The sequence below is a fragment of the Dermacentor andersoni genome, chromosome 1, assembly GCF_023375885.2.
Source record: "Dermacentor andersoni chromosome 1, qqDerAnde1_hic_scaffold, whole genome shotgun sequence".
NCBI lineage: Eukaryota > Metazoa > Arthropoda > Arachnida > Ixodida > Ixodidae > Dermacentor > Dermacentor andersoni.
The window spans coordinates 404,071,971-404,098,730 of NC_092814.1; the positions used below are offsets into that span (position 1 = coordinate 404,071,971).

The 26,760-nt window shown below is 47.9% G+C and overlaps 1 protein-coding gene across 1 annotated transcript in view; it reads right to left on the reverse strand.

Moving 5' to 3' along the window:
• LOC126518611 (cGMP-dependent protein kinase, isozyme 1-like) overlaps positions 1–26,760 on the reverse strand; it is a 648,418-nt gene that overhangs the window by 358,400 nt on the left and 263,258 nt on the right. The window contains exon 3 of the mRNA XM_050168386.3: positions 19,488–19,654. Within this exon, the coding sequence (XP_050024343.2) occupies positions 19,488–19,654 (167 nt within the window). The remainder of the gene's footprint in view (positions 1–19,487; positions 19,655–26,760) is intronic.

A 26,760-nucleotide genomic window follows, 5' to 3' on the forward strand; every position in this document is an offset into this window, starting at 1 on the left:
TCGTCCGACGAACAGCGCTTGTCTTCGTCGTCCTTTTTGTCCCTCGTCTATGTATGCGCTGTAAGTGACGATTGATACCAGAGAAAGTAACACCAAGGTATTTGAACGTGTGGACGCTTGCAACCTTGTGCGCTTCATTAAAATATGTAAATTGTAATGGTTGTGTTATGTTCGAAAAACTCATTGATACGGTTTTCTTAAAATTAAGTGACATGTCCCATATTCTGTTCCATTCGCAAAAACTGGCGAGGACTTCATTCGACTCGAACTGATCATGATTACTACTTATAGTAGAATAAAGGACGCCGTCACCAGCATATAGTCTTATTTTGACGGAAGTGCCCGCAGTTACTTCAACGACGTCATTTACATAGACAACAAACAGCAAAGGACCCAAGACAGACCCCTGTGGTACACCGGATGTAACATTGACACGAGATGAATGAAGATGGTTAAATGAAACAAACTGGGTTCTTGTACTTAGGTAGTCCTGTATCCAACGTAGTAGTTTACAATCATGAAATATTGCCTTGAGTTTAATGAGAAGCTTTTTATGACACACTGTGTCAAAAGCTTTACTGTAATAAATAAAAATGGCATCAAGCTGTCCTCTAAGGTTTGGTGTGGATGCAATATCATGGGAGAATTCTAGAAGTTGTGTTACCGTCGCGTTGAAGCCATGTTGAACATGCGAAAGAACTTTATGTTCAGATAAGTACTGAATGATATATTTATGAATAATGTGTTCCAATAGTTTGCAAGATGCTGATATTAAAGAAATAGGTGTGTAGTTAGACGTTTCCTGCTTATTACCGTCTTTGTGAATTCGAACAACCTTAGCACGTTTCCACAGTATTCGAACAGTGGATGATTCTACAGATGTGGAAAAAATTAGGGATAAGTACCGAGAGCTCCATTCAGAATATCGCCGTAAAAAACATATCTGGTATATTATCTGGCCCAGTACTTTTCATAGAATCGATCTTGAGTATAAGTTTATGTACACCAGCTGAAGTAATTACCATACTAGGAACAGGTGATGACGAAAGAGCAGTAAAAAAACGTGGGGGTGCGTCCATCATCACAGGTGAACACTGATTTAAAGTAATTATTAAAGGCTTCAGTAATGCTAAGAATATCTGAGCATGGTTGATTGGCAATAATGAATGAAGGAGAGCTCTGACTTTGTGGACTGATGGTTCGCCAGAGCTTTGATGGTTTGTTTTTAATGAAGTGTGACAAGGTGTTATTAAAACAGAAACTTTTCGCATTTGACATAGCAGATGTTAAGTTGTTTTTAAGCGTGGACAATACTGAACCTTTCATTGGATTGTTTGCATAGGGTTGTTTGCGCAGACGCCTGATGCGAGGAATTAGGTGTATAATTTCACGTGTGTACCAAGAGTGCTCGGGATTGCGCTTTATACACTTGGTTGGAATGTAATCAGTTATACATTGATTGACAATTGAGAAAAAACGGCTCACTAACACGTTAACACAGGAATGGTTCACGCAACTCGAAAAAATCATCAAAAGAGCATGCGAGTAACTCAGTTATGGAGTTGTCATCAGCACGTTCAAAGTTCAATACTCTCTGATATGAAGGAAGCTTAGGCATAGTTGCTAAATTCAAATAAACAATGACCCAATCATTGTCCGACACACCTTCAACAATATTACAATCGTAACCATTTTGTCTAAGTTACTAATTTATGAAAACAAGATCTAAAATTGAGCTTTCGCGGGTTGCGGTATTCACAATTTGCGTCAGATCGATAGAAATAGTCACGTTAATCAAGTAATCACAAATGGATTTGTGACTTCCACTAGCAAATAGCATTGGCCAATCTATGCCAGGGGCATTGAAATCACCAGCAAGTAAAATTTTACAACAGTTAAGTTTATGTATGGTTATACAATCGGTAAGATCGGAAAAGACACTGAGATCCGTGTCAGGGGGTGATAAACAGCCCCTACAGCCAAAGTGAATCCACAAAGCATTAGTTTGCACCATACAGATTCGCAGTTAGGAACGTCAGGCAATACTGTAAACTCAATGTCTTGGTTTACAAAGAGTGTCACACCGCCACCGCGCCGGCCACTTCTACCTTTCCTGAGGACGCTGTAACCTGGTGGTAAAATTTCAGAATCTAAGATGTGTTCACCAAGCTACGTTTCACTCACGCAAATCGCAGAAGGATGATAAAATGCAACGAAGTGATGAAAGTCTTGAATTTTGTTAAGAAGACTGCGCGCATTAACGTTTACCAGCGAGAAATTAGTATCGGAATGCAGTCAAGTTTCATGTACTGCAGAGGTTTGCTTTTTGTTTTTAATCATTGAATCACCTCATTCATTCAGCACATAGCGTACATTATCTATCAGGAAGGAATCATATTGCAGACGAACCGTAGATGCATTTTCCTTTGATTTACACAAAGTCTCCAAAGAGCTTTGCGTATCTTTCGAACCCGTTCAGAGAAGTCCTCCTTTATATATATTTCTGTACCTTTAAGCTTTCGGGCATTCTTTAATATTGCAAGCTTTGACATGTCGTCCAAAAATTTGAAGATAGCAGGACGTGTTTTATCACCTCTACGCCCCCCAAGCCTGTGCCAACGTTCAATGGCTGCACACTGAACACCAAGTTCATCAGATATTTTGTGAACGCATCAAGTGGCTGCCCGGAGGGCTCAGAAATTAAAAAATTAAATTATGGGGTTTTACGTGCCAAAACCACTTTCTGATTATGAGGCACGCCGTAGTGGGGGACTCCGGAAATTTCGACCACCTGGGGTTCTTTAACGTGCACCTAAATCTAAGTACACGGGTGTTTTCGCATTTCGCCCCCATCGAAATGCGGCCGCCGCGGCCGGGATTCGATCCCGCGACCTCGTGCTCAGCAGCCTAACACCATAGCCACTGAGCAACCACGGCGGGTAGGCTCAGAAATGGGTTCAGGTAATCGATAGACAACAAGGTTATTTCTGCGGGACCTGTTTTCAAGATCGTCAGAGCGACTTTCCAGCTTCAATGCCACGTTTGTAAGATGAGCGACAGTTTTTTCAAGTTCCTGAACGCGGGTTTCGCGCGACTGTTGAACTGGACGATTATATTGGTCCGATCACAACTGCGTGTAGGTACACGATGGCACGTTTCAGTGTCCGATGCAGCGATTGGTTCATCGATCGTGGAGCCAAGTTTGGAAAGTATGTCACTGAAGCACTCATTCTCGGTCTTCACTACACCCTGAATCTCTAGGTTGGCCTTCCGAGAGTATTGCTCAGTTTACACGAGTCGGTTTTCTAAGCTTTGAACAGTGCTTTCTAAAGAGGAACACTTAGCGTGAAAAGACGCGTTTTCACTCTCGAGTTTAGCATTCTTTGCAGTACATTCCATGAGTTTTGTTTTCAGTTCATCAATTGCGTGAAATGCAAAATCCAGACTTTTTGCCATGTTATTCTGCTCATTTTTGAGCTCGTGGTTTTCTGTTCGTAGATCTCTTTCCAAACATTCACTAAAGAAATTCAGTTCATGCCGCATCTCGTGTCTTACTTTAGCAAAATCAGACTTTAGTTCATCCTACATCTTGGCCAGTTCTTTCCACATAGTTTGGCAGTCGTACTTAGGAATAACAGGCGAGAAAAACAGAAATTCAACAAGTAGCCCCAATAAACCTCGCGATACTCGGAAGCAGCGACGAAAAACGCAAGACTATATGCAGATACAGTAGCTTTGCACTAACCTGCAGAATAAGTAGCACGATGCTTAGTGTCGTGCACTGTACTGTCGTCACTACTGCCAAGTGAAGGCTTCGGGGCTTGAGTGGCTTCTTTTACACGGAGAGACCAGTGACGTAGGCTCTGTCATTTGAGGCCGCCGGCGCAGACGATGTCCGTTCCTCGCGACGCCAAACTTTTCCTTTGTAGTACCCTATGCGCATGCGCTGTAGCTCAGCGCTTATCGTGCTCGATGCTCAACCGTCCAGAAGCACACCTGCAGAATAAGCAGCATGGTGCTTAGTGTCGTGCACTGTACTTTCGTCGCTACTGCCAAGTCATCATTCATCCGTCTAGCAGGATGGCCGCCACTGCGATATCCACTTCGCTAGCGTCATGCATTCATAGTAATGCCATGTTCGTGATGCAGGCGGGGTCGTTCCAGTCGTTGTAATCATGTACTTCATTCGACTCTCATCATGCCATCGTCGTCATGCCATCATCATGATGCCATCGTGGTCATGGTAGTGCCATCGTCGTGCTTTCGCCGTAATACATTCGTGTTCTTTCCATCGTACTCATCCAGCCGTCATCAGTCCCCTGTCGATATGCCGCCGTCGTCAGTGCGTTGTCTTCACACAGTCGTTGTCATTGAAGCGTACAGTCATCTTAAAGTAGTCATGCTATTGTCACGCCGTCTTTGTTATACCGTCATCGTCATTCCAGTATTGTTATACCTTTGTTGTCATGCCGCCGTCCTCGCCATATTGTCACGTAGTGGTGACGGCAGTCATAGGGGCGATGAAGACGGACAAAAGTTCCTCAACACAAAACTGTTTATTGGGCTGACTTGCGCCCACAATGGACTGAATTACCCGGCGGCGGCGAAGCGACCAGTGTGCTCGGCGGTCGTCGAACAGAATGCCCGCCGCTGTCGTCTGCGCTCAATTTAAAGCTGATAGCGAGCTTTCTTGGTAAAGCGTGCAAAGTACTAGAACATTGTGGAACAATCTAGAATCAGCTCTCTCTGGATGCTATCAATCAGGATAAATCTGGGCGCGTCTTACGTCACAAACAAAGGATAAAGCGGCGTGTCGGCAGATATGAAGAATGAGCAAGCAGTGTAAAGATTCGCGGCAATATCATCAGCGTCAGTCTGGCATTGATATCCCATTTTTACATGCCCTTTTGCCTCGTTGAAACCTACATTTTTGTGACTTTTGCGACTCGCTACAACGCTTTAAAGGGGCGAAAACGCGATCCGGAGTTTTATTTATTTATTTATTTATTTGAAAATACTGCCAGCTGCTTTTTGGCAGCCAAAGCAGGAGTGGTACATAGAAAATAAAAAAGGATACTGTGCAAGCAAAGAAAATATCAAAATAAAATTCGAACACAGCAAGCTCACACACAGTGCAACACAGATCATACTTGTACGCTACTGCGCAGAACAATATCTCTGAAACTAATGACACGAGTTGAATAAAAATTCGGTACGAAAGGAATTGCGTGCTTCGCTCACAACTGAGAAATAGCCGATAAGAAAGAGTCGACAGTAGGCTTGTTCGTTAGCTCTTGTGGAAGCCTGTTCCATTCTCTTATCGTTCTAGGAAAAAATGAAAATTGATAAGCGATAGTTCTAGCCTGGGGTACAATAAGGGTAAGTTCGTGCTTTCCGCGGGTACTTCTACACGTGTTAAACTGTAAGTATTTGTCCAAACTCATTTTAGTTTGGCCGTTCACTATCGTGTAAAGCATCTTCAGACGGTGTAGCTTACGGCGTTCCTCCAGTGTTGGAAGACCAGACCTTGAACGGAGATCAGATAGTGACACTTGTCTTCCGTAGGCATTAAAAATAAACCTGAGTGCTCTTTTTTGTACTTTTTCCAGCTTATCTATATCAGTCTTAGTGTGCGGGTCCCAAACGACATCACCATATTCAAGTAGAGGACGCACCAGTGAAGTATAACCAACTAGTTTTGTCTTGCTTGTACAGTGCTTCTGACGTTGCCGAAGTAACCATAGTCTTTTTGAGGCTAACGAAACTGTCTTTTTAATTTGCGCACTCTATCTTAAATCGCGAGGTATTTCAATCCCCAGATATTTAAAGGTATCGACAACAGTAACGCCAACGTCGGTAATTTTGTATGCATGCGATAGTGGACTCTTCTTTTTTGTAACGGTCATTTGGGAGCACTTAAGGATATTTAGGCTCATTTTCCAGGTCTGGCACCAGTTAGAAATTGATGTTAGAGAATTAGTTAAGAGTAATTGATCATCTTTAGTTTGAATGGCATGCTAAATAACGCAGTGATCCGCGAAAAATCGGCATTGTACAGCAGTGTCAAGTGAGAGATCATTCAGATAAACGAGAAAAAGTAATGGTCCAAGGACGGACCCTTGAGGTACGCCCGAAAGGACTGGAAGCATTGATGATTTAGAGTCACCTATCTGAACATATTGTTGGCCTTGCGTTAGGTAAGAGTCAAGCCACCTCAGAATACGCTCATTTCTAAAGAGATGTTTTAGTTTTAATATCATTTTGGAATGTGACACGCCGTCAAAGGGTTTTTCAAAGTCTAGAAAGATTATGTCGACCTGGCCACTGTTATCAAGAACTGCAAACAAATCATTATTAATGTGGAGTAACTGCGTCACTGTTGAAAGGCCACGCCTTGTTGCATCTGGGTCGCAAGCCCCAAGGGTAGCGTTGGCCTGGCGCCCTGGGGCACAACTGGAAGCATCCGAAGGTGCTGGCAACGGATGAGTCGACTGCTAACAGAACAACTTGTTTATTCTAGCATCGCAAAAGAGCGGCCGGTCAGGTCGACCGAAGTGGAGAAACGGGAGAGCGCGTTACTCGACGGAAGAAATCGGAGCCTCTCTCGGCGTCCGGGGCAGCTGCTTTTATACTCTCGGAGTCGAGGGCAAGAAGGAACGGCTTGCGAGAGGCGCCCGTGACGGCGGGGCACGGACACACTGAGAGACACGTTGAGACAAGAAGTGACGCATCCGCCGGGCCGGCGCCGGTCAGACCTCCTCGCTTCACAGTTGGGGAGGTCCTCTCCCCGGCTGCCGCGCTTTGACAAGCGTGGGCACCAATATGCACACACACTCACACACACACAAGAAGACACGTGGCATTGAAACATGCCTGGACGCGCTTGGCAGGAAGCGTTACGGCAGCGCTGAACGGGCCAATATGTCCGCCGCTTTGAATGAAGCCCCGGCGTCCGTTGCATCCGCGCCGGCTATACCGCGCGTCGTAGGCGAAACGTAACAGCCTGAATCTGTGCTGACTGTTCATGAAAAAATTGTTGCCTTCTAGGAAACTGCTTAAATGTTTGAAAAGAAAATGTTCCAACACCTTGCTAGCTGTGCACAACAACGAGACCGGGCGATAGTTAGTTACTGTGAGCTTATCGCCAGTCTTGTGTATTGGTATAATTTTGCCTATTTTCCAGTCAGAAGGAACTTCTCCTTTCTCCAAACTTTTGCTAAAAGTATTATAAAGATACTTGGCACACCACTCCGCGTATCTAAACAAAAATGCATTTGGGATTTCGTCGGGTCCCGAAGATTTCCTAATGTCGAAGCTAAGCAATGCTGAAAAAATACCTTCTTCTGTGATTATTAGCTCTGGAAGTTCATACATAGTTGCGTGGCTGAAATCTATATTGTTCCAGAAGGTATACAAGGTGGCTGCCCTCCTATCCCCCTGGCACTGGCTACATGAAGCTGCCCGGGGAGCATGTATTTATTTCTGTATAATAAAAAAAATTGCGTCGCACTATACCGTTGTGGAGCCCTTTCAGCAGGCATACGACATCTCTCTGCCAAGAGAGAGAGAGAGAAGAAACTTTATTAATGAATGGCCGGCAGTTTCGTTGTGGTGGCCTCAGGTGGCGGCTCCAAGTCCTTGGACTCGGGCGGCATCTTTGGCTTGCCGGACGGCCCAGAGCTGGTCTGCCAACTCTGAACTTTTGAGAGCCGCCTCCCAGCGGTGGCGACGCCGATGGAGAAGGTCCCCGGCGGGCCCCGCAGCCGGGGCGGCGTCGGGGAGAAGCGAGCTCGAGGCTTCCCGTACTGTGGTAACGGCCGCGATTACGGACGCGTCGCGAACGGATGTGGTCCCATTACCGTGGTTGCCGGCACATTCCCAGAGCATATGTCGCAGCGTTGCTCGCTGTCCGCAAGCTTTACAGGCATCTGTTGGATATAAACCTGGGTAGATGTGATGTAGGACCGCGGGGCTAGGGTAGCTGCCTGTCTGGAGCAAGCGTAATGTTACGGCCTCATTCCTATTTAACTTGTAGTGTGGTGTCGGGAATGTGCGTCTTTGGAGTCTGTAGTGTTGGGTGAGATCTCTGAACGTGGTCAGGCGATCGCCCCACGCCCATTGTGATTCTTGTTGCCGCATTTCTGTTGTAGTGTCCCGATCAGGCAGATCGGATGCCCCGCTCTCGGGGGCGGGGGCGGCGGCCACATAATCTGCGGCGGCTCGGCGTGTGAGACCTCGAGCCGTGGCGTGGGCCGCCTCGTTGCCCGCGAGCGGGACATCGGTGTGTGCCGGGGTCCAGAGGAGGAAGACTGTAGAATTTTGGGGTTGCGAGGGCGATGACGAGTCGCCGTCGTCATAAATTTGGAGTATGCGGACCGCTTCCCGCGAGACGCGACCGCGCGCGAAGCCGCGGATTGCCGCCTGCGAGTCGCTGATCACGATCGCAGCGCTAGGGCTGCGATCGCCCTAGCGCAGCGCAGCGCTAGGGCTAGCCCCAGTGCTAGGGCTATTGCGGCTTCTTCGGCCGCCTCCGTGTGTCCCGTGGTCACTGTAGCGCTCGCGAGGCACTTTCCCGTGCGGTCTACAACCACGATCGCGTGTGCGCTTTTCTCTCCTTCATATCGCGCAGCGTCTACGTACACCGCCTCGTTGCTGTTGCCAAACTTCTTCTGAAGGTCTCTTGCTTGTTTGTTGCGTCTCGCGGCGTGGTGCGTCGGGTGCATGTTTTTGGGAAGCGGCGGGATGATCAGGCGGTCGCGGACCGAGGCCTGAACCGCCATCTTTTCTCCATGCTGAGTGTGGTACGCGATGCCGAGTGCCTCGAGGATGCATCGACCTGTCTTTGAATGAGATAATCGTTCGTACTGCGCAATGTCGTGCGCCTCGATTAACTCGTCAAGTGAGTTGTGAAGCCCGAGCTCCAGAAACTTGTCGGTGCTCGCGTTGAGTGGAACGCCGACCGCCCTCTTAAAAGCCTTTCGTATCATGCATTCGACCTTGTTTTTTTCGCACCCTATCCACTTAAGGTAGGGGGCAACATACGTTATGCGGCTTATCGCGTACGCCTGCACGAGACGGATCACGCAGTCTTCCCGCATACCATTGCGTCTATTCGTGATGCGACGCAAGAGTCGGATCGTGTCATCTACCGAACGACGAAGTCTTCGCACCGTCTCTCCGTTATGGCCATTTGCCTGCAGGTGTAACCCCAGGATTCTAATTTTGTCTACGTGCGGTACGGGAGAACCATCTGCCAATATAATACGTATTTTGGAGTATTCCCGTTCTTCGTCGCTCAGGGTTTTACGACCTCTCCTTGTGGGTTTGTAGATTAACAGTTCGGACTTGGTAGCCGAGCACTCGAGGCCCGTTCCACGCAAGTAATTCTGGACCGCATCTACCCCTGCCTGTAGCGTTCGCTCGACGTGACCGTCACATCCTCCCCCGGGAACCCAGAGGGTGATGTCATCCGCGTATAGACTATGATGCAATCCTTCTACTTCTGTTAATTTCTCGGGTAGACCGAGCAGAACTAAATTAAAGAGTAAAGGTGATATGACGGATCCTTGCGGCGTGCCGGACGGACCCGTCTCAAATTCCGGCGATTCCTCGTCGCCAACGACGATGCATGCACGCCTGCACGCGAGGAAATCTCTAACGTAATTATACGTTCTTTGGCCAAGTCCTAACGTTCTAATTGTTTTTAAGATTGCTTCGTGTTTAACGTTATCGAATGCCTTTTTAATATCTAGGCCGAGGATCGCCTTAGTGGAGCTGGTAGTGTCGTCTACGATCTGGTGTTTAAGCTGAAGCAATACGTCCTGTGAGGAGAGGTTGCGGCGGAATCCTAGCATGGTGTGCGGGAACGCGTCACGATCTTCGAGAAAGTCGGTCACGCGGGTGAGAACTGCGTGTTCCATGACTTTTCCAACGCAAGACGTTAGCGAAATCGGTCTTAGATTATCGAGGGTAACTTGCTTGCCGGGTTTTGGAATCATGATAACGCGGGCCCGTTTCCACGCTTCGGGAAGGGAGCCCCCTCGCCAGCACTCGTTGACGTAGGTCGCGAGGCGGGAGATCGACTCGTCGTCTAGGTTACGGAGAGTCTTGTTGGTAACCCGGTCCGGGCCGGGCGCCGATCGGGTGTTTAGTTCGAACAGGGCTATCCGAATTTCTGCTTCGCTAAATTCCGCGTCCAATTTCTCGTTTGCGACGCCGTCGTATTCAGCATGTTGGATGCTTTCGGCCTTCTTAAAGTAACGATCACGTATTGCGTCGAAGAAGTTATCACCTTTGTAATCTCTTACTAGTCTACGAGTCTTGTGGCCTTGAGCGGCCCTAGTTTCCTCCGGATCTAATAGGTGCCGAAAGAGGCGCCAAGCGCTCGCCCCGGCCATCTGCCTCTCGAGGCCGTTGCACGTGTCTTCCCACTGTGCCCTGGATACCTGGAGTGCGTGTTCTTCGATCTCTCTGTCTAATTGTGCTATGCGTTTGCGCAAAGCCTTATTGTGTCTTTGACATTTCCATCTCTTTAGAAGTGCTCGCTTTGCTTCCCACATGTGTAGCAGCCTGCTGTCAATTATCTCAAGGTTCGCCTCGGGCGGAACTTCGCTCGTCGCCGCGTCTACATCCCTTCTGAGCGTCTCGGTCCACTTGTCTATGTCCGTAATCGGCTCATCGCCTCGCCCTGCTTCTTCTCGTTTCTTGCGGAACGTGTCCCACTTCACAAGTTTGAGTTTACGGCCTTTGCTTACAGGGTTAGTCTCACGACCGCTCGGGCCCGTGCCTATCGTCATCTCGATCAGCATGTGGTCACTTCCTAAATCTTCTTGCGTGTTTTGCCAGTGCGCTGTGGTTACATTCGAAACGAACGCGAGGTCGGGTAGCGTGTCGACACTCACGCTGTTCCCTCTGCGTGTAGGATCGGCGGGATTCGCGATCAGTTCAAGCCCGTGGTCTTGCGAGTCTTCCCAAAGGTGTTTGCCTTTGGGTGTTTCTCGGGCGTAGCCCCAGGCTCCGTGGGGCGCATTAAAGTCGCCCGCAACAACTAGAGGCTCGCCGCCGGAAGCCGCGCGCGCGCCCCAGAGCAGGTCCCCGAAGCGGTGCTGCAGCGTGGGTTTGCTGTACACGTTAAGGACGACGAGTCCGCGGCCACTCTTAGGAATTAATTCTACGAATACGTGAGGTATCTTTACGGAGGGAAGTTCGCGCTGCGCTACAGTGACGTTACGCCGAACGAGCACGGCGGCGACCGGCAACGGGCGGGGCGGGGGCGACGGCCGGCGCGCCACCACCGCCCCTGGCCCAGCGCCATCTGCCACGTGGGGTGTAGACCGTTTCCTTCTTTGCCTGTTGTCCGTCGCGGTCGCATCTATGGCTTTGTAGCCAGCTAGTTTGACCGGATAGTTTGTCTCCTGTAAAAGAATTACGTCCGGTTTCGTCTCGCGGCTGCGTATGAATTGCTGGAGATTAGCGCGCTTCCTCCTGTAGCCCCGGCAGTTCCACTGCCAGATGGTGTATTGTTGTTGTTTCCCAGTGTTAGTGTGGTTCGTTGCGTGTGTAGCCATGATGATGCCTGTGTTTAATTTAACCCGTCGCCAACGAGGCGACTTGGTTGCTGCTGCGGTTGTGTCTCTACGTCTGTGAGCGTGCTTTGCTGCGGCTGATTGTGTTGTTGTTGTCTAGAGTACGGCTTGCTCATCATTGTTATTGGTCTACCCGTAGCTGGCGGCAGCCTCGCTTCTATGTCGTCTATGCGCGTTAAGTGCGCGGCGAGCATTTGTGTTATTTGCTCAGAGAGCTTAGCCACCGCGTTTTAAACATTTCGTTCATATGTGCCGTCTGTTTTGCAAAATGTTCCTCGAGGCTCTTCTCGATGCTGTCTACTCGTTTCTCTAATTTCTCGTAACGGCCGCATGGCTGTTTGGTGTCGGGTCTTGCGGGATCTAGTGCGATCCTTTTCGCGGTAACTGGACGATTAACCCGTTCATCCGCCGTCTCCATCGAGCTACCCTCGTCATCCGTGTCCAACCCGGCCGGCTCAGGCCGAGATGGAGTCGGTGATCGAGGCACCGAGGATGGCGGCATCGTCGTGTGACGTTGCTGTGGTTGCTGCGATTGTGGAGGCTCGCTTTTCAATTTGAAATTTTCCTCTCTAAGGAGCGCGTTTTCGCGTTTAAGCTCGGCAATCATCGATTCTAATGGTTCTAGGCGTTGTCGTAGTACTCGCTCTATCGCTCGCTCGAGCTCGTTCCCACCGCCGCCTCCGACGGCGGGCCCGCCAGGGCGTCCCACCGAAGCGCCTCCGCCGCCGGGAGAAGCTGCGACAGCCGCCCAGCTCACCTGTTGCCCAGTGCTCCTGTGACCTTGTTGCTGCTGCCACGGCTGCTGCTGCTGACTTTGTTGATTGATGTGGCCGACAGCTGCGATGCCCGGACCGGCACCACCGCGCGCCATTGACGTGCTTCTCGGCCGCTGTGGCCGGTTGCGAGAGCGGGATCGGGATCGGGATTTTCCCACGGCGCCCTTCCCGCCGCGGCTAGCCGAGCGTCCTCTTCGGTTGTCGGTGACTAAATGGCGGCCTATCTCTGGGTAATTCAGGTAGTAGCATCCGTTGCCATTACAGTCGCTGCTGCTGTTGTAACAGCTGCCGTACTCTGCGACCGCTTCTTCCTCCTCTTGTCTTTTTCGCTCTAGTTGGCGGCGCTTGACTATGTACGGGGTCTTGTATCGCGCCTTGCAGCTGCGGTCTCCCGTGAAGTGTCCCTTGCCGCATAGTCGACAACGCGGGTCGCATCGATGGTCAGGCGACGGATTGTTGCGTCCGCATCCACGGCAAATCTTGTCGTTGGGGTTGGGGCACACGTCGGCGCGGTGTCCCATCCTGCCGCACTCGTAGCATACGTCAATTTGCTTCCTGTAGAGGGAGCATCTGACGAGCATAGGTCCGTAATATACGTATCTCGGTACGTGGAATCCGTCGAACAAAACGATTATGTTGTCTGTGTTGCCCATGCGCTTGGCGTGCAGCACACCGGGGTTGCGCTGCGTCACTAGATTAGCGATGACGTCGGCCGGGCTCTCGGTCTTTGTAATGTTCCTGATCAGGCCCTTGGAAGTGTTCTCCGGGGCGGCTTGATAGGCGTTCGCCTCGAACTCTCGGTCTCCGATGCAAAGCTTGCTAATAGCTCCGTAACGTTTAGCTCTGTCTTCAGACGGCGTGCTGAGCACCACAACGTTCTGTTTAACGTTGAGGCAGATGCTATCTTCCCCGGCCGCTTCTCTGCCTACACCCGCCGCGTTACGTAGGCAGCAGTAAATGCGATCCGTCCCGTAATCGCGTACGTTGAAGCCGCCTCGGGAGCGTACGACGATTTTGTACTCGTCCGGCGGTAACTCTGGCATTCGGCTTGCCATGGCAATCTGATGTACTTGCCGGGCGTACTTCCTTTTGTACTGCGCTGTGGTGGTTCCCGTATTCGACGTGGCTACCGTCCGTCGCTGCATGTGCTCCTGCTGGTTATCCGCCGATTCGGTCACTCCATCGGCCTGTTTCTTCCTCTTGACATCGCACCACCCCGCTCCCTCGCCGAAATCTTCCGGCCTGATCTCTGTTCCTTCTACCTGGACAACTTCCATTTAACGCCGGGAAAGGCCTGGCACGTTGCCGTCGGCGACTGGGAGCCCCAATGAGCTCCGGCGACAAGTTAGGCTTTGCAAGCCCCGCCGCCGTGGCGGCCAGGCAATGGTGGCGTACGTGGAAATGCTAGGCTTAGCTTGCCCCGCTTGCGTGGCGGACAAAAGGCGCTGCGTATCGGCCAGAATATGGGCCCACCTGGCAGAACTTGATGTTGAGGGAGTCCTGAAGCTTCCGCCTGTCGCTGGCAAGAAGAATTTCCACGAGAAGTTCGGTAATCCGCCAAAAACATAGGAAAGTAGCGGAGCCGACACGAAGCACGTCCGCCTTGTGTGGTCTTCTTCTTCTTCCCCCTCCCTCTGCCAGCACTTTATTTATTTATTCAAAATACCTTACAGGGAAGGGGATTGAGGAAGGGGGAGGATCCATTGAGGATACGTTAGGATCCATTGGAGATCGGTTTAAGCGGCATTTTTAACCTTCCCTAGCACGCCGCTGAAGATATTTTAACCAGCTACCGCAAGCTAAGTGAGGCAAAGTGTACCAATTGCAGACGCCGGCATCACACTCCTCCTCCAGTTATCTACTTTCACTGGGCTGGCTCGGCCCCAGCGGAACTCTCTCCACTTCAGTGTGCTTCTCGCCTCTTGTCAGCCAATAAGATCAGAAAAACCGCTCAATGTTGGCAATGCCATGCGCTTTGAAAACACACTAAGTGACCTCATATAAACGAGCAGAGCGTTTGATTGGGCTCTTCAAACAACGCTCGCGTCGGTGCCTACGTAAGTTTGACGTCAGGAGATGGGAATAAAATAGATTGGAATACTTGTACATTACAGGACCCCAACTTTTTTTTTCAAAAATAAAAACGTGCGTTTTGTTGCGTACTCAAACTTGCGGGTGGATTTTTGAAACCCATTAGAATATAGGAAACACGCCTACATCTACAGCTACATACATGATCAACGTATTTGGTACTTTACGCCTATGTAAGAAGCTCTACCTCGGGTGCTCCTATCTAAATACATGTAAAAGGACCATTCGTTTTTCTCGAAATTTTACCAAATTTGACGAGGTTTGTTGCATTTAAAAGAAACATGTGAAATCTAGCCACACTTTAAAATTTTTTAAATTTTGTCATCAATTTTTATTAAAAATTGGCAAAAATCGCAAATTTTCTGAAAACTACACAATCAAGTTTACAACTGTGTAAATCAGCCATCTAAATTGATATCACAACTATGTGAAGTGAATGTAATAGTACATCGGAAGCGGACAAAATTGATATGTTAAACATGAAGGTAAAAGAATTGAATAATATGGAAATACAGCCCTTGCAGAACCCTTGTACACAACGTAACGAATTCACGTAAGGTAAAAATTGACATATTGAATTTGTACGCTTTGAATGTTCTAATGGATGCTGTTCACAGAATCGCGATATCTGTTCTTTATGTAGAGTTATTAATTTTTAAACTTTGTGCATCTATGTTTTTCAAAGTTTCGAATTTCTGAAACTTTTTTATACAAAGCACAAGCCCTAAACAAAATTCTGCTTCCAATAGTCACTAGCATTTAGCTTTTTCACTCAAAGGCAACAAATGTCATTAAACTCGGTCCAGGGGTTATCTCAGAAATTTTTTTTCCGTTTCACATGTATTTGAATAGGCCGCGTCGGAGCTGGGCCAGCGATAAAGCTTTCTCTTAAGCGGAAGCTTAAGGTCAGGGTCAGATCAGGGTCACGGAAGCTCAGGGTCTCCTATGTAAATACATGAGAGAAAACAAATTGTTTCTTTGGGTAACCAGTGCACCAAATTTGATGATGTTCGTTGGATTTAAAAGCAAAATTACACCTTTAGTTACCGCCTGAATCGGATTGTTTTATTTAGGCCGCCAATTTTTGTTAAATTCGTCGAAAATTGCGAATCTTCTTAAAATGACACTATAGAGTTTGCAGTTATGTAACTCGACAATGAAAAATGATATCGCAATTCTGTGAAGTGAACCTAAAAGGACATCTAAAGCGAACAAATTTGATGTATTACACATGCCTCTCACATGCGCCACTAATTTGTGAGTAGGACTTTTGCGGAACCTTTGTAAACATTAACAAATTCACATAAGACATAAATCATGCATTAAAGTTTAGCGCTTTTGATGTTCTGACGGATTCAAGTTACGAAACTGCAATAGATTTATGAGTTCGTAAACTTCGTACTTCTATTTATTTCCGGAGCCTACCAATTTTCGCAAGCTTTCGTTAAAAAATCAGGGCCAAAATCAAAATGCCGCTTGGAACAATCACTAGAATTTAACTTTTTCTCTCAAATCTGCCACATTTCATTGAAATCGGACGAGGGGTTACGTAAGAAAATAATTTCTAAGTTTTCAACGTGTTTGAATAGGAGGCATCGGAATTGGGCCCGAGCTAAAGCTTCGTCTTAATGAATAGAACAAGAGTTCTAGCGCGCGAGGATATTTATATTTTAGTAGTAGCATCGTACTACCACCCAGCGTGTTCTCCGCACATGCTTGTGTCTGTCTGTCTGTCTGTCTGTCTGTCTGTCTGTCTGTCTGTCTGTCTGTCTGTCTGTCTGTCTGTCTGTCTGTCGGTCTGTCGGTCTGTCTGTCTGTCTGTGCAATAAGTATATTCATACTATTTTAGGATATTTTTTGCATGTCTTGTATTAGGATACATTTGGCAAGACGTGCATCAATATCCGCATATTCAATGCATTCACTAAGGTATCATGTACCTGAGGATGCATGATAGACTTGTCGCCGAATCGAGAAAGAAACGTAGAGCCACTGAAGGCTTCAACATTACCGCCACTAAAGCATATTTTTCGAGATGACAATGTCAATGTTATGTTAACTTATTCTTGTAATACCTCAACATGACCAGGAAAATCAATAATGTACAACAAAGGGATACCTTTGAAACTCCACATATTACAAATTTAATAATTGGTCAATCACATCCCTACTTTAATTTGCTTCGAAGGTAGGCTGTTATGCGCCGCGACGGCTTATCAAAAGTCAGAATCGGCGAGGTGAACGAATGTTAAAAGTGATTGCCGTTGTTCGATAGAGCAGTACATGATCAGTCAGCTTAAATTTGAGAACATATAGCTACTCCCCTCTTCTGATTTCCTTTTTCCTGTTGGGTTTAATGCCTTATAGCAGTTCATGTTGAGTAATCGGTTTCTTTATCTCTCACCTGAGGTTTACTGTTTCCTCTACTGCTGTCCACACCGTTAATGAAATATTTACTCGTTAGTTTCGTAGCTCATTGTCTCCCTTGTGAATAAGTATTTTTTGAAATTTGTCGACTCTCTCGGTAGTTTTTACGACGCATTCTCATAAATATGCAAATAGGTACTCCAGCAAGGCTAGTGGTTTTCCGAAATAGGGGGGCGTTCGGCGATTCCTCCTACCCAATTGGCGGAGCCTATGTTCTGTTTATCGAAGAGATTAGCATAGCTGATGTTCGTCGGCATGCTAACTTATGTCGAACACCACCTGCTATTTCATTTATTCTTCTGACGGGAACATAGTGAAAGATGCGTGTTTTGCGAGGTCATTATCCACTGCGCATACAGCTCCCCCTCGAATGATAACATACACTTAAATGTCACGCGCTCTCTGAAAATTAATGCCAACCTTCTATGCGTTACCATTCAAGCCAGTTTACTGCAAGGTAAAAATTGGAAGTCCATAGTGCGATGTATTATTGATCAACATGACCATAGAAAACATGCCAAGTTATTTAACGCGTAATCTGAAGCTTGCTGTGAAGCGATTTCGAAGCTTTGCTATCTATCTATCTATCTATCTATCTATCTATCTATCTATCTATCTATCTATCTATCTATCTATCTATCTATCTATCTATCTATCTATCTATCTATCTATCTATCTATCTATCTATCTATCTATCTAATGAGGGCCGTTCTACTCCGGCCGCGGCTGCGTATAGCGCGGCTGAGTGCAGCCGCGCGTGCCCCATGTTGAAAATATTCTGCGATGGGTGCAGAGTCTATGCACACTGAGGGCTGTTCGTTAGTTCTTGCGCACTGTGTTCAAATCGCGCCTTGCCACCTCTGCCCCCTGCTCCCCCCCAAGGCCAGTGGGAGACGCTGCTGTCCAGCTGTCGCCTATCGGACCAGATCATGTTGGTTCAGAGGGCGGTCACAGCCAAGATGGCACATGGATTCCCGCCAAGAGAGAATTCCTCCTGGAAATCAAGCCATCCGCATGCCCATTAAAGATGGTTCTTCTCTCACGCTGATTAATTCGTGTGGAAGCACCAAGGGCAATTCGCTCGCTGCTGCTTTCGCTGTCGCCAGCGTTTTGACAGCAAGTGTCCTCGGTGATCCAGTGAGATGTCTTCAAGTTTGTTTGTGCGCGCGTGACACCATGCTTGTTAATTTAGTTCGTAAGCGAACAACTTCATACGACCGATAAAACCTACTATCCTGACTTCGTATAGCTGTCTAATAAGTTGCTATTACAATCGGTGCTAGGCCTTTCGGGCGAAACTGAAACATTCTTTTAAAGTAGTCAATGGCTTTTTATTCGTTTTATTACTTTTCTCAGCTGGGACAGATGATCATTAAAACTATTTCAGCTGTTCAGCAAGCTCCCTTCTATAAAAAGGAACAATTTTTTTTCGCTGTCGAGGGCCAGAAGACAGCGCAAAAGGAATTGCTTTAAAGTGGACTTGCTTTTCTGCAGCTTTTGTAGACGAAAGCTATTTCAAATTTGGAATACATTCAAAGGCCAAGTTTGAAAAAAAAAAACAAAAAAACAAGCACGGTATTTTCTAGAGACTTCCTTAAACAACGTATCCTGTATGCCTCTCGCAGCATTCTCAATGTACACATGATGCGAGTTAATAGATCCTTCAGGTAATCTTTTCCTTACAGGGTCACGTCCACACGCTGCCCCTGTTGCAGAAACGCACCGCGACCAAACGGCTACCGATTAGCAGCGATGTGCAAGCTCCCTCGAGTATTTAGTGTTTTCAGGGCTGACAGCCCACAGCGGCCTACCCGTATTCGTTGACACTGCAAGACAAGCATCGTGTGCGAGCGGCAAAATAAAATTAGTTAGTACACACGTGACTCCAGCGCAGCAAATAAGGTAACCGAAGTTGGCGAGGCGCAGTGCGGTGGCGCCACTGCCTGCATTGTCACAGGGTGCCTCGATTCCAGCGGCTCACGCGGTATTTAGGCACCCTACGTTGTCTAGACCTATCGAAGAACCACTAGCACCGTGTTCTCCAAGACAATCTGCCTATGCTGCCTCTTATCACTGGCTAGCCCTGTGAGCGGAGAAGCTCTTATTCCTAATTATTAGGGGACCTAATCAGCCAACCCTACTAATACAAGAAGCAGAGTCTTGGGGGAACGCTGAGTTAGTGCGGCTTCGATGTGGATACTGCGATGTGAAGCGGCAGTCACGTATGAATTCGCTGTCGTTAACTGGTCGCCTATGCACACATTACGTTCGCTATCTTTAGTCGCCCGCGCGTGTTGCTACTATGCAGCCTAGCGCTCAAACTACTTTGTGAATCTGGGCCCCAGCTTTCTGTCTGCATCTTTCCAAAGCCTCCTGTCATTTTTTTTCCTTTTTGTTAATACACATTGGCGTCGTCTCGTACGCGACTTAGTTTGTACTGATAAATTACCGCACAACTTCATTTTAGAATCAGCTAGACATAACGCTTGTGCCTTTGTGATGTTTTCTTCTGTGAATAATTTATCCACTAGCGCTATGAAGTAATGTGGATGAACGACAACTAGGCCAGAAGAGCTCTTTGACCATGTGGAAAGTTCAAGCCGCTCACCCGCGGAGACGTAGAGGTGCGAGCCGACGTCCCCTTCCCGGATGACCAGCGTGCCAGCGTCTAACACCTGCGGGTACATGCAGTCCACCACCTCTCGCACCTGCGACGAGTCCAGGTTCTTGAGGAAGTCGTTCTCCATGATGGCATCCTTGATCAGTTGTTTCGACCTGCAGATGCGCGTGGAGGCACACACGCATGCATGAGCAAATCGCTTTCAACGGACAGTATATGGCAGTCTGATTATGGTGGAAGTTTTTAAATTGGGAATACAATTCTGTGAAAAAAACTGATGCGCCGACACGCAACCCCTGGTTTGCGTCTTTTCATTTTCTTTCATTCCTTGTGAGATTATACACAGTGGTCCGCAAAGTCGAACATTGCAAGGAGGACCCTTGGTTTATCTTTAATGCTTACAAAAGAACGCAGTCTGTAACTGCGTTATTATCTCGTGCCGGTTTGCCCTAACTCGCAACGCGCAGAAAAATGGCCAGGTTGAAATTGTTGGGCCAACTGTATAACAATAAATTCAATTTGGACTCTAGAATATATTTGCGTCCCCCTGGACGAGTGTCCCCACGTACAGGTCACCCTCATGCTTTAAGGCCCTATGTGCTATGCGTTGATGCCTTCAAATTTTCCTTTCTTGTGAAACTATAGTCGATTGGAACAGGCTTGATGAAGATGTATTTATTGAAACGCACATAACTGAATCATTTGAACGTAAACTGTCATTATGTTGGCTAAGTGCATTGTTTATTGCGGAACTGGCGTTACGTGTTTGTTGAAAATTCTCTTCCCCCACCCCTGTAACAGCCCACAAGGACTAACAGTATTGGAAATTAATAAATCAATAGAAAGCAACTCTGCACCCAACCTTGTCCATCCCCTCTACTCTAAATAATTGAAGAAGGTGTTTGAACGCTAAATCTAATCGGGATTCCTGAAAACAATTTTACTGCAAACATCATTTACTAGTTAACGAATTGACGGAATGTGTCCATGCGTTCGAAGGAATTCTAAATCATTTAAATGAAAAAATAATTCCGGTGTGTCGCAGGAAATAGAACCAACGTTTATAGGGCTCCTAGCCGAGCCCTCTAACTACTAGTTTTCGTTTTTTTTCTTGTTCTTGCGTGGCGTTTATTATATCGATGGCAATAATCGTATGCAATATTTGCACAAGCACTAGCCAGCACGTCAAACGCCGATGGTCTAAAAATGACTTGGAAAGTTCTATCTGTAGACCCTACAAGCTCTCTGGCAAATAAAAGAGTCGCAGCTAAAGGCAACTTAGCAAGAGATGGTGCTAGTCCCGTTAAAAGTCTGTTATATTATGCATGCCCTTCAAATAAAGAAATCGTTTCACTAAACTGAAATACTGAAGAAACAATGAGCTCTGCCTTGCGGTCTAACATGAACCTCTTCCATATTTTTCTATCAGCAAATTCCTATCAAATGTCACCTTATCTTCATGGGGTGCAACGAAATATCGTATGGTTATGCTGATACAAACTAAAGTACTTCTTACGATCCCTTGGTTGTATGTCCCAAAACAATGTGGCATCCTTAGAACTTAGAACTTAGAAGCCGTGCAATATATTATCAGGTACATCGAAAGGTTGACAATACACAGAAGACATAAAATTACGTTTTTTTATACAGACAAATTGGTAGAACTGGCACAAACCCAAACGGCAAATAAAGCACTACGACAGGACAAGTGCCTCCTGTCTTCTACTCTTATTTCTCGTCTTGATTTTTGCCATTTCTAAAAACCTGTTCTGAAAGGCGGACAACAGGTGCTACTTATACTGATAATTTTTGACACGTAAGCTTTAATTGCGTAATTTAAAGAAAGATCTCCAGATTTCCCACATGTGTCGGAATCAGTTATAGCATAAGTTTTCTTTGATGTTTACAAACACATCTTCGCTTTTATGTAGCTCAACGCTCCTAGCTCAACCCACACTCTGGACCCATTTCGTTGATTTCACTTCTTTCTTCAAACAAGCTGCCTCGGTCGACAGCTTCATCCCTTCTCTGTAGCTCACTGCTTTGATTTCCTGTCGCCGACTTTCTCACTTCTAGCCTCTCGTTGTGCTTGTCTATTCGAACGCCTTCCCAGTGGCATATACCGGGCGATGGGCCAAGAATGTTCGCGTACCCAGTGCCACATGCCTAACCCCCCAGCAGGAGACGCTGCTGTCCACTTCCCGCCTCTCGGACCAGGTCATGTTGGTTGAGAGGGCGGTCGCAGCCAAGACGGCGCGTGGATTCCCGTGAATAGCGAACCACTCCTGCAAATCAAGCCATGTTTAGGCTCATTAAAGATGTTTTCTCTCTGTCCAGTTGCACAAACTCTAGTTGTCTATTCCGACCGGGTGGCGCATGCCCCGTTGCACATATCGAGAAGCCCAAGTTGTGTATTCGTACACGTACCCAGTGTCACATGCCCAATTGCACAAACTCAAGCTTCCCCGTACAAAAATTACTGTTGATTAACCATTGATGTGCTGTTGGGCAATTGTTGAAACAACGGACTTCAACAAGTTTTCAAAAGCAATTGAGTTCACTCAACATTGCACAACAATATTACCGTTGAGTGTTCCAATAAATAATTTATTGGGTATTCTGCGTTGATTTTTGTAGTTGTTTTTTTTTTGTTGGGTAGCAGTTGAGTCCAGTACACAATAATTAGGACTCGCATATGAAGACATCACAAAAATTTAATACGAAGCGTTCCAGCCTCATTCTTGTCACTTTGCGGCAGGTAGGTTCTTCTTTCGCCTCGCTTTCATGAAAAGAAAACAATCTGTGACCGATGGGGTGGCATCGAACGTCGGCCGTCGAGCCCGGTGCTCTAACGATTAGGCCACGAGCACGCGCATACTTCTCTCGTTCGGAATCCAGTAAGCTCTGAAATGCTTGGCGCGTGCGCCGCGTGCCACTTCCTCATGCTGTCGTTACAGCTGGCGCTTTAAAGCGTCTATCTCCGGGACCACCACACTTTCGTAGCTGTTTTTGCTGCGTAGAAACTACAACGTTAGACTAGCTTCACGACCACCAAATTCATAACGATTTCACATTTCTTCACCGGTGTACAAATGCCATCGTCGTTTTCACATGCACACGATGACATAGCCATTGGTACGATCCAAAATTAGCACGTTTAAGGGAGCAGAAGAATGCGAAATTCACTTGCAAACACGGTGACTACGTGCATGTCGAGTTCTCCAAAAGTAGAGACGGCGGCAGCGCGGCCGGCGATAAGACAGGCGCCGACGCGCGACGACGCTACATCATCGGACGCGCTGTGGGAACCGAAGGATGCAAGCGTGCACACGCTGCAAACACATACGTGAGAGGTCTTCGAATATACTGCGACGCATCCTCTGTCCGGAAAGCAAATAGTTTTTTTATCCAACGGCCGTCGTACTAGAAATCAAACAACGAACGCGCTTTGAGATCGCAGCGCGGAGCCGCTCTAACCATTCACTTCAAAGAGCTTCGGATTCAGCAACAGCCGCAACAGCATCACAGCTAATCGCTCCTGACTCTCGCCTTACAAGAAGCGTGCGATTTATTTGAGCCTCGCCGAACTGTCATTCTCTCGTCTCCCAAGCCTGCAAGTCTCGTATGTTCTGGTAAATAGAAGATGGCCAAAGGCAAATGAAAGAAATACAAGTAACGAACTCTTATCATACCTTACCTGTCATCTCGTCATCTGCAAAGGTGCTCTAAACTATTTTATTAGCGTTACTTTTTGTAAAGATAACAAAATTAGTAATACTTTTTACTTTTAGGTAGCGCTACAAACGTCAAGGTAGCGTTCGGGTGGGTGGGTGTGTGTGTGTGTGTGTGTGTGTGTGTGTGTGTGTGTGTGTGTGTGCGTGTGTGTGTGTGTGTGTGTGTGTGTGTGTGTGTGTGTGTGTGTGTGTGTGTGTGTGTGTGTGTGTGTGTGTGTGTGTGTGTGCGCGCGCATGCGGTTGTAACCGCTGTAGCTTCGTTTTGCACACTTTTGCAACAGTACACATGGTTACCGCTAGATTCGTAGTCGCATTTTTTTGGTCGTAGTACTTATTGTTTACGCCACAAATTAGGTTGTTCGTAAAAACTTATAAAGGTTAGTTGATGAAAAATTATTACTTATGAATTAGCGATTTTTCACTGCGGTTATTTTGTGTTTGAAAGGTTTTTATAACTCAGTACGATAGTGAAGCTATGAACGGCTTTCGGACTCAGTCACTTTGTTGTAGTTGTGCGGTGGCTCAGGCATCGCGCTTTTTGATGAAAGTATTTTTTTTTTCGGACATCATGACGCACATTTTAGTGAAATGCTTTAACGACAATAAGTGGTACGTTTATCCGTTCAAATCGTTGGCTGACCCAGCTACTAGTCTTCGACTGATGTGCGAGCCTGACGGTTTTGATGACTTGCGAGGCAGACGTCATGATGCCTGTTGGAAGGAAGGCACCCTGAAGCAGTCGCAGCCGAACTTCTGCACATAGGTAAGTAATCTCGTTTTCTTGAGCACGAGCCTTTTTTTCTATTTTGACATTGAGGAGCGCGAGATGTTAAGCACATCGTTCACTTTCTTCAGGCAAACCACATGCCCCGGAGCGAAAGCGCGCGATATTAACGCTCTTCGCTGCCGCCGTCACTTCGTTTGAAATAATGGTAGGCGAAGAGGCAGCGGCGCCCCACGTGCGTAAAATTGCATTGCTTAATTTGTTCCTGTCTAATAGCGTTTCCTCAATTTGTATGAGAGAACACGATTGGAGCATAAGGATCAGCTTCTCTGCTCAGTGAATATTTTGTACGTACAGTGGCCACATCATTTTTCATATGGGCTCACGTGGGCCATCTAAGCGCTTGTTGTCGCGTTCCGATACGTGAGAGGCGCGCTGCCTTTCAAGCTATTTAGGCAGGCGCTACGAGCTTAGGAGAACCGCGACAAATAATTGTGCAGCAGGTGTGCAGCTGTGCTACGCTTGTACTACACTCGTAGCGGAAGGCAGTGTTGCACTTCACGCTTACGCATTTCGTAACTATGGCGACCGCCGTGGCAATTTGGGGCTCCAGGTCGTGGATACGATCCCTGCAGCGGCCGCATTCCGAAAGGAGCGGAATGCAAAACACGCTCGTGCATTTGCATTGAATGTACGTGAAAAATTTCAAGGAAGTCAAAATTAATACGGAGCCCCCAACTACGACCTGCCCTGGTTCTTGGTTTGATCCTTGGTTTGGCACGTAGGATATCAGAATTATTTTTTTAATCCATACTGGCTAATCGTACACTATATGGTTAGCGTGATCACCTTTTGTGCCGTAGCGGTTAAGCGCGCCTCGATTTAGGTTGCGGCTAATGATGCGCCGCACCACCAAATGTATTTCGCCACTTCAGGATTTGCGGAGAACGGCCAACCGATAAGTCGCAGCTTCCGCGCGGTGACTGTACACGGATACACAGCGCAAATGAACAGAGGTGTGGTGACGACGTCGGCAAAGAACACAGCCGCCGACAGGCTCGCCTTATCGCCTATCACCACCAAAACTACCGTAGTAAGCATCTTTATCTAGCGCGGCGTGTTGCCATTGAAGGCGTACTGTACAATCTTATTAGGCGATAACCAAAAGATGCCACCGTTCTCTGCTGCCTCTTTGAGCTGGCCCGATCCGAATGTGCGTTGCTTGCAGATCTGAAAGGAGCGCCAATCGGCGCGTTGTCGCCTCGAGCACTCGAGCACCGTTTGCGCGGCGAAGAATGACGCGTGCATGAAGCTAGCTCACCGCGCAGACGCTACCGTGCTAAACGCGCAAAGACGTGTACGTGACGTTCTGCGCACAAATCGCGTGAGATGATTGAAGCCACGCCGGAGCGGCTACTAAGCTTCAAAGAAGCGGTACATGTTCTCACTCGTACAGGCACGCTCACGCTCGCATCGCTCTCGGCGTATCTTTAGGTCATTCCTGCTCCTGGACTTCTACCCAAAGATTCGATATCTGCTTGGTATCGGCTATGCACTGTCGCATGGTCTTTGGTTCTGCGAGAGAGCCAGGAATATCTTTCGCCGCTGTGAAACATCGCTGTGCGTCTCTTACGGGCCGTTTATAGTCCGACGTAACGCACGCGCGCGCGCACGCTACGTCACGTCGGTGAAAACGACCCCTCTATAGTCGGGCGCACCGGCGCAGCCAACATAACCGGCGGCTTCCGACGCGCCCCGACGGGCCCGGCACCGATATGGCTCCTGAGCCATTCGCGCGTCGGAGTCGGCGGAACTCTCGCACCACAATGCATTGCGCGCGAAGAAAAAGGCGCCAACGCAACTCCGCAGACGGCTTTTGCGGACGGCGCGCGACTTGCCGAACGTTCTGCGCATGCTCCGAAGATAGCAGCCGACGCCACGTGCGTTGAACTAGAGAGGGGATGGCATCTCGGCTGGCGCAGCGCAACCGACGTAGCGTGACTGACCGCGAACGACGCTCGCCCGAGCACCGATAACGTCGGTCTAAAACGTGCCTTTAGGTAACATTTACCGTAGCAACCTATTTCTTCCTTTTCTCAACGACACTCGTAAAGAGTCGCAAATTTTTACTAGCCAGTATAGTGTGTACTTCTATTTCGTGCGTAGTTATGTGCAGTGTGTGGCAAATTCTTAGTCCGCGTAATCTCATTTTCTGTCCGCATTCCCTTCTCAAAGGTTACGCATGCAGCAAATGCCCAGATGCGAAAGTGTTCTAACGGCCCGTTTATAGTCCGACGTTATCGGCGCGCGGGCGAGCGTCGTTCGCGGTCAGTCACGCTACGTCAGTTGCGCTGCGCCAGCCGAGATGCCATCCCCTCTATACTTCAACGCGCGCGCTGTAGGCTGCTATCTTCGGAGCATGCGCAGAAGGTTCGCCAAGTCGCGCGCCGTCCGCAAAAGCCGTCTGCGGAGTTGTGTTGGCGCCTTTTTCTTCGCGCGCAATGCATTGTGGTGCCAGTGTTCCGCCGACTTCGACGCGCGAATGGCTCCGGAGCCATATCGGCGCCGGGCCCGTCGGGGCGCGTCGGAAGCCGCCGGTTACGTTGGCTGCGCCGGCGCGCCCGACTATAGAGGGGTCGTTTTCGCCGACGAGACGTAGCGTGCGCGCGCGCGCGCGCGCGCGCGGACGTTACGTCGGACTATAAACGGCCCTTAAGTTGTGAGCAGCTTGGCGTCGTGCAAGAGACACCCTTTGATGTGGCTGATTCACTAGGAAGCTTGCATCTCTGTTACCGTTCTCCAT